Source organism: Coregonus lavaretus (genome assembly GCF_964263955.1).
Source record: "Coregonus lavaretus genome assembly, contig: HAP1_SCAFFOLD_3655, whole genome shotgun sequence".
Classification (NCBI taxonomy): Eukaryota; Metazoa; Chordata; class Actinopteri; order Salmoniformes; family Salmonidae; genus Coregonus; species Coregonus lavaretus.
This window is the reverse complement of record NW_028163296.1, coordinates 15,264-28,973: the sequence shown is the minus strand read 5'-3', so window position 1 is coordinate 28,973 and position 13,710 is coordinate 15,264. Positions and strand designations below refer to the sequence as shown.

The 13,710-nt window shown below is 42.8% G+C and overlaps 1 protein-coding gene across 1 annotated transcript; it reads right to left on the bottom strand.

Moving 5' to 3' along the window:
- Window positions 1-522: 522 nt before the first annotated feature.
- On the bottom strand, window positions 523-9,397 carry LOC311118320 (leucine-rich repeat-containing protein 75A-like; the record flags this gene model as incomplete). The annotated part of the gene is made up of 2 exons (XM_084193130.1): window positions 523-1,369; window positions 9,285-9,397. Coding segments are annotated over 2 exons (960 nt in total), but the record flags the coding sequence as incomplete, so codon positions are not given.
- Window positions 9,398-13,710: the final 4,313 nt, after the last annotated feature.

Here is a 13,710-nt window from a genome sequence, read left to right as displayed (position 1 = left end):
ATCATTCTCTCTACTATTATTCTGACATTTCACATTCTTAAAATAAAGTGGTGATCCTAACTGACCTAAAACAGGGAATTGTTACTAGTATTAAATGTCAGGAATTGTGAAAAACTGAGTTGAAATGTATTTGGCTAAGGTGTATGTAAACTTCAGACTTCAACTGTATCTATTACTCTTTACTACAGAGGATTATAATCCTAATTCATAATGAAACAACAATAAGAGTTATCACAAACGTCCTCCTCTCTCAACCTGGATTGCCATCTCCCTAAACTGTGCATCCATGGACGAACAGTACACCCAGATCAGTTGGTTATTCCGGAACCATTCCAGTAGGTTGAGATGACAGAGCCCCTCCCCCAGATGTCCAACCCAGCAAACAAGTTCCGGTTACCTATTCATTCCAAGAACGTTACCTAACGTTATAGGAACATTCACTGTTTGCTGGTACTGCTCTCTTCTCATTCTAGTCACAACGTGGGAGGGGAAGTTACAAGCAGAGTGGACTGGGGTTCTTGCTCAGGTCAGGTGGTCTAAGTGATCAGTCCCCTCCTCTCCTTCTTCCTCCTTCATCAGCTCAACCACTCCAGAGGAATGCTGCGATTGGCTGGAGCATGACAAGTGGGAGGACTGACTCTGTATGTCTTCCTCCTCTAGCTCCGCCTTCCCCACCATCTTCCTAATTCCCTGTCCTTGTGTCTCCTCCCTCCGCTTTCCTCCCATCCTCTGCTCCTCCATTGTCCACATGCTATCCTCTATCTCGTCCTCCTTCCCCTGCACCTCCAGGTCAAAGTCCAGCAACTCTTCCATCATCTCCTCAATCTCCGTCTCTCCGTCCATCTCCCCTTCCACCTCCGACCTCAGCTCATCCACGCTCTCTGTCCTGTTGGTGTCATCCCTGTCATCGTCATCATCCCCCACCCTCCCCTCGGGCTCGCTGGCCTGGCTCTCACCAAACTCCAGGATGGTGGGAAGGTTGCCCTGCTTGGGGCAGCGCTTCCTCAGACTCACCAGGAAGGGCTGGGGCAGGGAGAAGATGTCCACGTTGTTGCCCAGGTCGATCCACGTGACACTGGGGAAGCTGGCTGGGTCCTTCAGGCTGTCCGTCAGCTCCTTGAGGACGGCACGGGTCAGCCGGTTGCCGTTGAGGGCCAGGGTCTCGAGGCGGGGCAGGGCGGCCAGCGTGGGCAGGAGGAGGAGGAAGGCGTCGTCGGTGAGCTCGGTGAAACCCAGCTCCAGGCTGCAGATGATGGGCGCGTGGCGCTGCAGGTAGACACACAGGCGCTCCATGTCACGCACCGTCAGGGGGATGCCCGACAGGTCCAGCGCCCCGTTGGGGGGAGGGGTCGACAGCATTACCTTGAGACTGGGAGGGGGGGGAAGAGAGAAGTAATCAGTTACGTGTGTTGACCAAATTGTAGGTAAATCTGTATATCTTCAATGCAAAATGTGTATGCACATTTTATTTTTCCCTAGCACGAAACATGGCAAAGGTCCATATATCATATAGTCAATAAAACTATAAGGGTGACGCATTGAGCTATCTCTGAGAGCAACATCCCCCTGCAGGAAGGATATTACACAACTAGACCATTATAAGAGCCTGTGATAAGGCAAGGACAGCCATGAGAGACAACAGGACATGAAGCCCCAGGCATAGCGACAGGTAGGTAGACCAATTTTCTGACACTTCATGTGCTGAGGGGCAGAGAGGTGAGAAATGGGTTCACCCGCTTACATGGAAAGTGTTGCACAGAGACAATTAGAGGAGGAGAGATGGGGAGAGAGAAAGAGAGAAAGAGATGTTTTAGTTTCTGCATAATTAGCAGTCTGCCAGTCTGAGTTGTGTTTCGGTTTGCAAATCTGTCCATATGATCCAAACAAAGAAATACGATGAGAGTGAACTGAGGGAGATTTTCTGCCAACCTCATCGAAACAAACAAGTGGCTCTCTGTGGCACAGCTAGAGTGTTCACACGTTTTGTTATAAGCTTGTGTCTTAATACTGTGGGTGACACCCAGGTGTGGAGTGTCTTTCAATTTGGTCATTATGAGTCATAATAACATAATGATTCCAGCGATGTGAGTTTGGATGATCTTGGAGGAGATAGACGTGTCTTTTTGCCGTCAGTGGCCTTGTGGTTAGAGTGTTTGCCCTGAGATTTGAAGGTTAGGAGTTCGATGCCCAGCCAAGTCAGATTTGAACGTCTTCCAGGTACAAATGAAAACAATACAATGCATGTGAGGCACAATGAGGTCTGGACCCCAATTATTACTCAACATCCCCAAATAATTTGCTCAATTATGAATTTACCATAACAATAGTAAATCTCCCTCCCAATGGCTGTGTAGTGACAGGATGTGAGCCAAAGCAGAGACCCATTTATGAGTTGGTCCAGGCATAGAATTACTAGAAGGGGACTTAATTAGAATTCTATGGGTCAAGCACTCTGCTCCAATCCGTCAACAACATTGCAGTTGGGTGCAGTCCCACATATGCTGCTATATTAGTCCAGATTTTGTTTCGTTATTAATTACTTTTAAAAAAAAGTTTCATAACTTCTCTCAAGCAAATGGCTTTTTATGGGAATTGGGTCGAAGCAAACAAATTGAATTACTAGAATGGGAAAATCCTTTAGACAGTGTACAATTGACAGTACAGTCATGACTACACTCAATATGGCTGACGGCCCACCCAACACAGAATGTTGGCTTAAATATCCGTTCTAGTAATTATTTGTCTATGGGTCGAAGTCAATGGTCCCTGGGTTATGACCTCATGACGAATCCCTGGCTCTCGCTTAGCATTCCCCCTGTGACTTCTCCCCCTCGTACAGGACATCAATCCCACACTATTAGTTTGGCTTCCGACCAGAATCCCACGCTTTAGACTAGAGCAACGCTGAGCCGAGTTCTCTCCCTCTCAGACACAGGAGTCAGGCCTTAGGGCTTAGCTACTACATACCACATGGGAATCGATCTAGAGTAGATTGACTAACATCATACAATAAAGCTAAGTTCCATCCATTCGATAGGCAGTTTTATGTTAAAAGGATGTTTGGGGTGTGCAAAAGAACGACAATACTATAGGTTTTCCTTTTCTACTGAGTGTTATGATTAGCATGCTAACTGCTAGCTGTGATTAGCATGCAAACTGCTAGCTGTGATTAGCATGCTAACTACTAGCTGTGATTAGCATGCAGACAGCTAGCTATGTTGGAACAGAGGCTCTTTGATGAGGCTCATTAAGGGGGACACCAGTGACTTGGCTGTGAGGTCATCATCATGCAGTACCATTGATGCGGGTGAGACAAATATCAAGCTAAGGCCCTGCATACAAATATTCTATAAGCAATTCAACCTAAACCATAACTGTGTTATGTCCATGAGGCCACAATAATGAGACTTTAGCAGATGCTCTTGGCCAGAGCGACTTACAGTAATAATCGCATACATTTTCATACTGGTCCACCATGGGAATCAAACCCACAACCCTGGCATTGCAAGCACCATGCTCTACCAACTGAGCCAAACAGGTCACTGTACAGTGTTTCAATGTTTTATACTTTCTTTCCATCTAATTGAGTTTATAATGTAAAACACAGTGAATCTGTTCAACCCAATAACAAAGAAATTATATCACATCAATGTGTGTTAATGATAATAACAGAGTAAATGAACACACTGTATTAAACTGTTTCCTTGCAATGAAACTGGAGACTGTGAAAGCTTCTAAAGCATTTCGAGTTGAAAATGGCCTCAGTTTCCCCTGTATTTAATGAATGATATCCAAAATGATTACATATAAACAGACAAGCACACATGAGGTTCAACAAGGTTATTTTCCCTGGCCATTTCTTTAGTTTTACATGTCTGATATAGGCCTTCACCTTCTCACCTCCTAGTCACCTCTCCTCTCATCTAATCACTGCTGTCCCTGAAATATGTTCCCTCCATCCCTGTACTGTATCTATTCCTCCCTCTCATCTCTTCTTCTCTTCTTCTATTATATTCTATTCTCTCTCCTCCCTCTCTCTTTCTTTCTCTCTCTCATCAATTATCACCAACGCAGCATGTGTGCACACAGTGGATGACAGTAGCAATTATTTTCTCTTTCCTGTGAGAGAGGTGAGAGAGAGAGCAGATTCCCCTCTCTTCTCTTTCCTCCTCTTCCTCACTGTGAAAGAGGTAAGGAGAGCAAGTAGACTTTATTTATGCATCATAGTCTGCATTCCGATTCTCTCGTACCCTTCTCCAGATGTGTGCACTTGTTTAATCCAATGAGACACTTTTGAGTGCTCGGAAGGAAAAAGATCCTCTGAAAAGGATTTCACTGTTTCCCCTCAAGGATAGACAATTGATTTTATCTCGTCAATCAATGTATCATCCTTGCTCTCGCTCTAATCTTGCCTCTCTCAAGTGAAGTATGTATTGCAGTAGAAGTCTCAGTCATGACTGAATAGTCTCTGAAATCAGTTCAATGTTACAACAATCTTTCACAATGTTACAGGTACGGTATAGTCAAGTGTCATCCAGAGCGAGAGCAATATATCATTTTACACATTGGCTACTGAACGGTCGGGGACTGTGCGTTACATGATCAAAAATATCTGAATAAAGGTTGCTTTAGCATTGCTATCACGTCCCCCATCTACAGTATATCTCTCCTTTGCAAATCCAGTGAGCACAGATTACATATTAGATACGAAAGAGAGAGAGAGAGAGAGAGAAAGCGAGAGAGAGAGAGAGAGCGAGAGAGAGAGAGAGAAAGAAGTGGGGGTCAAAGCCACATACAAATTGAGAGAATGAATATTAATGCTGCAATCACTTTTGCATATCATAACCATTCTAATGTGACCCCGTCTTTTCGCTCACATTGTGCATACCGGTCAAGAGAGAAGAGAATAGATTGAGGGAGAAAGGCAGTGAACAAGGACTGACGGATGAGGAGTGAGAGTGAAAGAGAGCCGTCTGAGAGTTGGAGACACACTGAAAGCTCCGGCTGTCAGGCCGGTCCAGGTTGTTATTGATTAGTATAGTGCAGGGTTCCCCAACTGGCGGCCCGCGGGGCGAATTGCCCCCCCCAAAAAAATTAAAATATGATGAAACATAAAAGCCTGTAAAAACACTAGCAAATCTGGAAATCTAATCCAAAGTATTCCCACGCATAATAAAGAGATCGTATAAAAATCGCAGAAAGGTTTGAAATTATTATGTTTTAGTCAAATATTATGTCTGTTTGGGCTTCTTCCTGTCAATTTGCAGTTTACAAATGATTTGTAATTATGTTCCAGCCCCCTGACCATCCATCCGCTCAATATAAAATTGTCCCACGGCTGAATCTAGTTGATGATCCCTGGTATAGTGGCTCCACTCTAAAATCCCTGTCAAGTGAGCTTCACACAAATCTCTGACCCTTGGTGACACCATTATTCAGTGACATAACACAACCCTATTGACAGCAGTGCCATTGCAATATAATGAGTGTGGTATTAAACTACACTTAGGTGTCAGCTAGTCCATTGACAGCAAAGATGATGTCACTTTTCCCCTGTTCGTGTGTGTGTGTGTCACCTTGTCCTGGTCATCTGTCTCTATGAGAGACGGGCAGAGCTACGGTTGGCCCCCATTACTGCTCCATTCACTTCATTATCTGTCACCACATTCAACTCTACTTTTTAGATCATTACAGCTGTCACTCATTGTTTTGTGTAGGCATGACGGACACACACGCAAGTCCTAATTTGACAGTTGTTTACTTGGTGGCCACCAAGCATCTGTTCTCTCTGGGCTTCCAGCGGTCATCACTGTCAGTTCACACAGTCTTGCTGCAGGGACCAGCGCTGTTAATTTTAGTTATCTGTACAGTAGATCCTCACTCCAATGCATAGACTGCATAAAGCCTTTAAATTCTAAAGAACTTTATCAGACAACAGCTAGTATCTTTTTTTATCATCTTTTCCTAAGGACATTATAGTCATTTAGCAGACGCTCTTATCCAGAGCGACTTATAGTAATGAGTGCATATAATTTGGTACTTTTGCGTACTGGTCCCCCGTGGGCATCGTACCCACAACCGTGGCATTGCAAGCGCCATGCTCTACCAACTAAGCCTCATGGGACCTTAAGGAGGGTAACGTACACGCACAACCACAACTTGTTTGTATAAATTATAGTAGTCTTTGAACATTTCATGCCTTGACATTCCTTATCCATTCCAGAACTAATTATATTCCGTGTTGAAGGAAGAGTCAGCCACTGTCCAATTACAAAGCCATCCTCAACATTCATCAAGACTGCGGTTCAGTATCTAACTAGGGGAAGTTCACTCATTAGGTTTCCCAGTACTTTTTTAACCAAGACTCACTTGAACTGGAAATGGGGCTTAGGGGCTGGCACAACTCAGTCAAGCAGTTTCCCCTGGAAGCAGCAGTGTGTGTGTGTGTGTGTGTGTGTGCGCGTGTGTGTGTGTGTGTCTGTGTACGGTGCTTGCATGTGTGTGTTCATGTCTATACGTGCATGTGTCCATATGTGTGTGTGTCCTTGCGTGTGTTTGTGTGTGCCCAGTGTGTGCTGGGGTCATGACCAATCCAGGGCTGAGGCAGAGTGTATGAGACAGCAGAGGAGGAGGAGATGAGCCCTTTCCTCCAGTGCTCCAGTCCCCCATGCTAATTAGCTAGAGGCTAATGAAACCCACGGCAAAAGGCATTAAGGGCCCCGACTCCTCCACCACAAAGACAGAGGCATGGAGACCTCCTGTAGCTCAGTTGGTAGAGCATGGCGCTTGCAACGCCAGGATTGTGGGTTTATTTCCCACGGGGGGCCAGTATGAAAAATGTGTGCACTCACTAACTGTAAGTCGCTCTGGATAAGAGTGTCTGCTAAATGACTAAAATGTAAAACATGTAAGACAAGATTCACTGAGCTAAAGTGATCCACAGAACACATTTTATGCAGACCTGGGTTCAAATACTATTTGCAATCATTTCAAATACTTTAGCTAGGCTCGCTTTGAGTTTGCCTTGCGCAATAGAGCCAATGGAATAGTCCCAATAGTCCCAAAAGCCCACCCCCTGTCACTCCAGGCAGACTAAAGCAAACAGTCAAAGTATTTGAAAGATTTTAAATGGTATTTGAGCAAAGGTCTGATTATATGCAGAGCACTCTGTGTCTGTGAGTGTTAGTCAGGGAGATCGAGATATTCAAGAGGTTTCCTCTAGCTACCTCTGTAATTACGGAGTCTAGGAGGACCAGGCAGGCACTGACATGCACAGTGTTACTCTACAATAGAACCCAGGCACTGACATGCACAGTGTTACTCTACAATAGAACCCAGGCACTGACATGCACAGTGTTACTCTACAATAGAACCCAGGCACTGACATGCACAGTGTTACTCTACAATAGAACCCAGGCACTGACATGCACAGTGTTACTCTACAATAGAACCCAGGCACTGACATGCACAGTGTTACTCTACAATAGAACCCAGGCACTGACATGCACAGTGTTACTCTACAATAGAACCCAGGCACTTACTTCAGACTACGTGACAAGAAGGAGTTTTCATAACTAGCAAATCTTGTCACAATAACCTTCTCAAAACCTTTTCAAATGACATTCTGATGGGTGACACTGAACTGGCCTTAGTTGTCCACGCAGCACAACTGTGTACCCACTCCAAAACCCAGTCCATAACGAACGACATCAGACTCGATCTGACAAACACTAACACTGACAAATAGAACACATCTCTCCTGAGGGACAGACACACAGACACCGTACTGAGGAAGGACGCCCACGAGGTAGGTCACAGAAACAGGGTGTTGATCACATTAGCACTGTACATGGCTCTCAAAATCCAGTGTGATTACCATAGAAGTATAATTACAAGAACAGTCCTCATTTTAATTATATGGTAATCCCACTGGACTGTCAGAGACATATAAATATAATTATATTTCTATGGTCAGAGCTGTGTACAGAGCTAATGTGATTAGAACCCTGTTCTGTGGGCTACCGCGTAGGCGTAGTATTGTCCCTTCTAGGGATCCTATTTCTATGGTGATTACACTGTGGAACAATAGCAGGCGATGGGAGAGCTGAGAGCTGCAATGATAAGAGAGACTGGAGACAGAGAGAGAGCTGGGGAACGTATGGGCTTAATCCCTCTGCTCCCCAGTGTGTGTGTGGTGTGTGTGTGTGTGTGTGTGGTGTGTGTGTGTGAGTGTGTGGCCCTGAGTGAACAGGCTCAAGCAAGAGCTCTGTGGATATAAACACATCACCGCTGGGCTCCAGCTCCCCTGTAATAACCACCTCCAGGGTCAATGGACCCATTACACGCTATATGGAAACAGTTACACCATAACACACTTTAGAATATACACACACGCACACACACACACCAACTCGCACACACACAGAAGCACACCAGCACGCAGGCAACAACTCACAAACACACACACACACACACACACACATACACTACTTTACCAGTTGTATACAGTGCAGCAGCTGCCTGTACACTGCACAGCCCTGAGAGTTAGAAGATCTGCAGCATAAATACCCATCTGTGGAGCTGTCATTCACTGACTCACTTAGCAGAGTAAATATTACACCCATTCATCAATGTAGTCATGGCTAGAGCAGTTAGAGCTAGGGGCAGAGTGAAGGCTGCTGGGAATACATTATGAATGAAAAGATAAGGTCTGTGTACACAGAGTTGTTCTAGATTAGATTTATATAGAAACCCACACACGCACAGTCACATAGTCGGATACACACACATGCAAAAGTAAAGGCACACACACACACATATGATGTCTTGTTTTAGTTGAGTTAGAATGGACCAAGCCAGACACATACACCAGATGACGTGGCATTTTTGTGACTTCCGCTGCATTGACCAATGAGGGAGGAACTGGGAAATCAGAGAGGATGCCAGGCGAAACGATGATTCAGTCTGATCCTTCAGACCAAGACGCCACGTCAAGCCTTTTATTTGCATGAACTAATCACATTAATTAATGAAAAAAAGACCTGCCCCGTGCAAGTCTGCAGTTTTTGCGTGTAGGCCAAAGAGTGTGCCAGTCCACTGATCCAGAATTACATTAGGAAATGAGAAACTTACATTTGAGAAACTTTCACACATATAAATAAATAATCATAGCTTATTCTGTGTGTGTTGCTGCTTTTCTCTCTAGCTCTATTGACCCCTCAGAGGGTACCAGATGTGATACACACACACACACACGCAGGCACACACCCACACGATGTCCTCACCATGCCAGCGGCTTCCTCTTCAGTATGCCCTGCCGTCTCCACTGTGAGTGTGGGCTCAGGTGATAGGTCAGCTGGCGACACACCTTCTCCATGGCACCCAGAGAATCCTCCCCCTGACAGAGAGAGAAAGACAGAGCGAAGGAAAGAAAGTGAGAAAGTGAGAAAAACCGAGTAGGTTAAATATTGGCTGACAGGGGACCAGCGGAGCTGAGTTGTAGCAAACAAACACTTCTTCCTTTGTCATGCATCTGTGGTGACAGGAGAGGAGCTGAGGGACAGCACTGAACACTGTGTGGCCTCCTGATGGACTATCTCTCTTCTCCCCCCCCCCCCTCTCTCCCTCCCTCCCTCCCTCCCTCTATCTCTCTCTCCCTCTCTCTCTCTCTCTCTCTCTCACCCACTCCTTGTCATTAGAAGACACTTGCGGGGGAGGGAATGCACTTCCATATTAAAATGCATAAATTCATACTGTGAGTCAAGGTGCTACACTGTGGTCCTCTATGCACCTGTTTCAATCTTCAGAAACACTAAGTAATGACAGCAGGTTTTCACAACAACAACACCAGTAAACACACCCCACTAACATACTGTATATATGGACATATAAAACAGTGGCTCAGAAAATACATTTACGGAGAACATGGAATGCTCTTACCATGGCCGTCAGAGGAAAAAAGTGAAGGGGGGCACGGGTATGCAAAGATATTATACAGTACATTATTGTCTGTGACGTCATATCGACGCCCTATTGGTTAATATGCTATTCTGCACCTAGATCATCTGCCCCAGAAGGCCAGTTGGTGCTCTTGGTGGTAAGATCACTAGAAAGGAAATAGAAGCCATTATATCAAGCCACTTAGGTTTGTTATTCAGGGAGAGAGATGATTAACAGTCTCTGGATGTGGATGCCAATAATACATTTTGTATAAAAAAAAAGAAGTTTTTTAGTCATTTAGCAGACACTCTTATCCAGAGCGACTTACAGGAGCAATTAGGGTTAAGTGCCTTGCTCAAGGGCACATCGGCAGATTTTTCACCCAGACGGCTCGGGATTAGAACCAGCGACCTTTCGGTTACTGGCACAACACTCTTAACCACTAAGCTACTTGCCGCCCCATACAGTAACATATAGGATTTTATAGCTCTTTTCTAAAAGAATATGCTTCTTTAACTGCAATTTCCTTTGAGCAGATGTGGTCACACAAGTCCTAGCTGTAACAATATTGTTATACATATTGATCAAATATGAGATATTTACAGTAATTCGTTATTAGCCGTTCTAAGTATTAATCTATCTTAATTTGGCTGTGTAATAAACTTGTTTATGGTGCGGAAAATGTGACATTAAAATCAAATCAAATCAAAGTTTATTTGCCACATGCGCCGAATACAACATCTGTAGACATTACAGTGAAATGCTTACTTACAAGCCCTTAAACAACAATGCAGTTTTTTAAAGAAAAAAGTAAAATAAAAAAAGTGTTAAGTAAAAAACAAAACAAGCAAATAACTAAAGAGCAGCAGTAAAATAAAATAACAGTAGGGAGGCTATATTCAGGGGGGTACCGGTAAATTGCTTGCTCTTACCTAATCCATGGCTGTCTTACCTTATCAGAGACTGAAACCAGACTGTTGCCTAATGCATCTCTCCTCAGTGAACCTCTCATGTCCAACAATCAATCTTCAGGTCAAGCTCGGGAGAGCTGGGGTTGAACAGAGTTTAAACTAAACATGAGTGTTTTTGCAAGATAAGGGATTGATTGATTGTATTACTATTGATTCTGAACTGAATAAAAGTTGAATTTAGCCGCCATCATAGACAAAGGAAGTGGGCAGAACAATAGAGAGTGGGAAACTGAAGAGGGAGGGATTTTAAGCTAGGATGTGTGGGAATGAGACTATATAGAGGGGGAGCAGAGAGAGAGAATGGGGGCTACTCTGCAGACCAGCCTGACTTTGTTGAATTGTAATAAAGTCAATAATAATCTTGATTCTACAAAAACTCTGGAAGAACTTTGATTTTTAATAAAGTATAGTGATTATTTTCCACATCATAATTGGCGCCCAACTCGTGGGGCTGGAAAGAGATTGTTGAGTGCTTTGCCATCGGAGGAGGTTTTGACGAATCACACAGATACAGTGGCCACTGTTAAATAAAGGTAAGCGATGTTCTTACTTTTAGCATAGAAAACTGTGTGATTCGATCAAGCTGAATCTGAGGGTAAGGTATGGAAGGGGTCTCTCCAGCATTAAGGACTAAATTTAGGAAAAGTACAGAGTTTTTGTTGGAATGAGAAATAAGCATGCATGCAATGTTATTGTTTATAAGTGTAAATAAGTTTAAGCAGGCTAGCATACACGCAGGCTAGTGGACAAGCAGGCTAGCGGACATGCAGGCTAGTAGAACAGAAGTGTGTCCTGATTAGAAGAAAATCAGAAGGTGTGTGTGTCCTGATTAGAAGAAAATCAGAAGCAGAAGGTGTGTGTGTGTCCTGATCAGAAGGGGATCAGAAGGTGTGTGTGTCTTTTCCCGGAGGGGTATGATAAATCTTGTTGGAGGAACAGGTCACGTGTACAGGTGCGAGCACATGACGTATACACATTGTGTTTCGGCCAATCATTACATTTGGGAAATTTAGAAGTAATGTAGGATTATGGTCAAATTGACCATAGAGAAATGTCAAATGTGATAGGATTAACATTCCAAATTTGGGCACTTTTATAGAAGAAAATATTGTGTGTTGGGAAATAGCGTTGTGTGAATGTGATATGAGAGTCGTGTGAATATGGGAATGAGTTAATCTGAAGTTTGGAGAACAAGCTGCTGATATAATGATATATTGGGGTTTGTACAACACTGCCTGTCATAGAATATTGTGAGATCAGTGAATAAGTGACCAGTCTATAAGATTCTGGGAGGAGTCTATGACTGTGGGGAAGGGTCTAGGTAGTTAAAGATGTTGATTCGCTGGTACTAGATTATGGTAAACTAACTTGTGGCAATAAAGAATCATTATAAATACGAATGGTTTGGTTGATATTAATATATTAAAATATGATGAATGTTATGTGCGGGTAATTGATTACTAGAGATTGGATAAAAGTGGAATAATATATAAATGCTGACTTGCGCACCTGAAACATAGACGTACGTGAGGGGTGGGAGACAGTACATAGATCATTTGATAGAAATAAGATTAAGCATGCCTAATGAGTTGATAGTTTAAAATGTACTGAGAATAGAGTTGTAATGTGGACTATTGAATTGAATATGGATATTAATTAATTATATGCTTGTCAACTATAGCAAGTATTTGTTTTATTAATTAGAGCCTAATCAGAAAGGACAGTTACATACATTTAATAGCAGACTGGCAATTGCGATAGAGCTGTGGCCATGATTTGAATTAATAACAAAGGAACGTAATTTAATAGGGAAGTTAGAATTTAAACTTTGAATTGTTTGGGTAGACTGAAAGGAAAGTAATGTATTTTAGTAATATGAATGCAAATATACTATTAGTTATGGGTGGTTTGTGAATAGACTTTACTAAGGCCATGTTCTAGTTCGCGGGTAAAAGAGAGACAGTCCAGCAAGTATGAATCGAACTGTAAGAGACATTTGAAGCAGAAGTCTGAATAGTTGAATGGAAAACATTTATTTGACAAATTCTAATTGTTATTACTTTATTCTATAGTTTGCGTAACACCAGTGACGTATGCAAATAGTTAATGAATTCTAAAACGATAATTTGTTTTCGTTACGTGGACCAGTGGAGTGTAGGTAGTTTTAACTATTATGCTGATGGGATAGCATCAACTTTATGTAGGTTCTAGATTTGTTAAACAACAAGTTTGTATTTTAAACTAAATCAATGCAATAGGCTACAATTTTTATAACATTATCAGAAAAAGGCACAATCTAATGCGAAACAGTTATTACATATGTCATTGATCCAGTAATGATACAAGGATAAGAAGAATATTAAAAGAAAGGGATAAAATCTCATTTTTGGAAAGAAGAAGAGTATGAAGAGATATTAGGAAGAAGAATACCATTAACTGAGGAATATAAAAGCTTTTAGCTGAGAAAGCTAACAGAAATAATTGACCTTGCATCCAAATATAAACACTGAACCAAACATAAGATTAGCAACAGAAAAGGCCAACAATACAAGGAGTAGGGATGGCAGGAACAGCAGTAGCAATCATGAAGAGAAGGTTCCCAGAAAATAGTGAAGAGATTGGTAAAATATCTGATAAATGGGGAAAAAGAACCAGGAAACTAGCAACAAAATGGCCAAAGGAGGGAATATTTGATGTAAAAGTGTGTGAGGAAATGGATATCCTAATAAATAACTATAACACAGGAGAGAAAGGGGAGAAAAGAGAGAAGAAGAGAGAGAAAGAGAGAGAAATCTTGAAA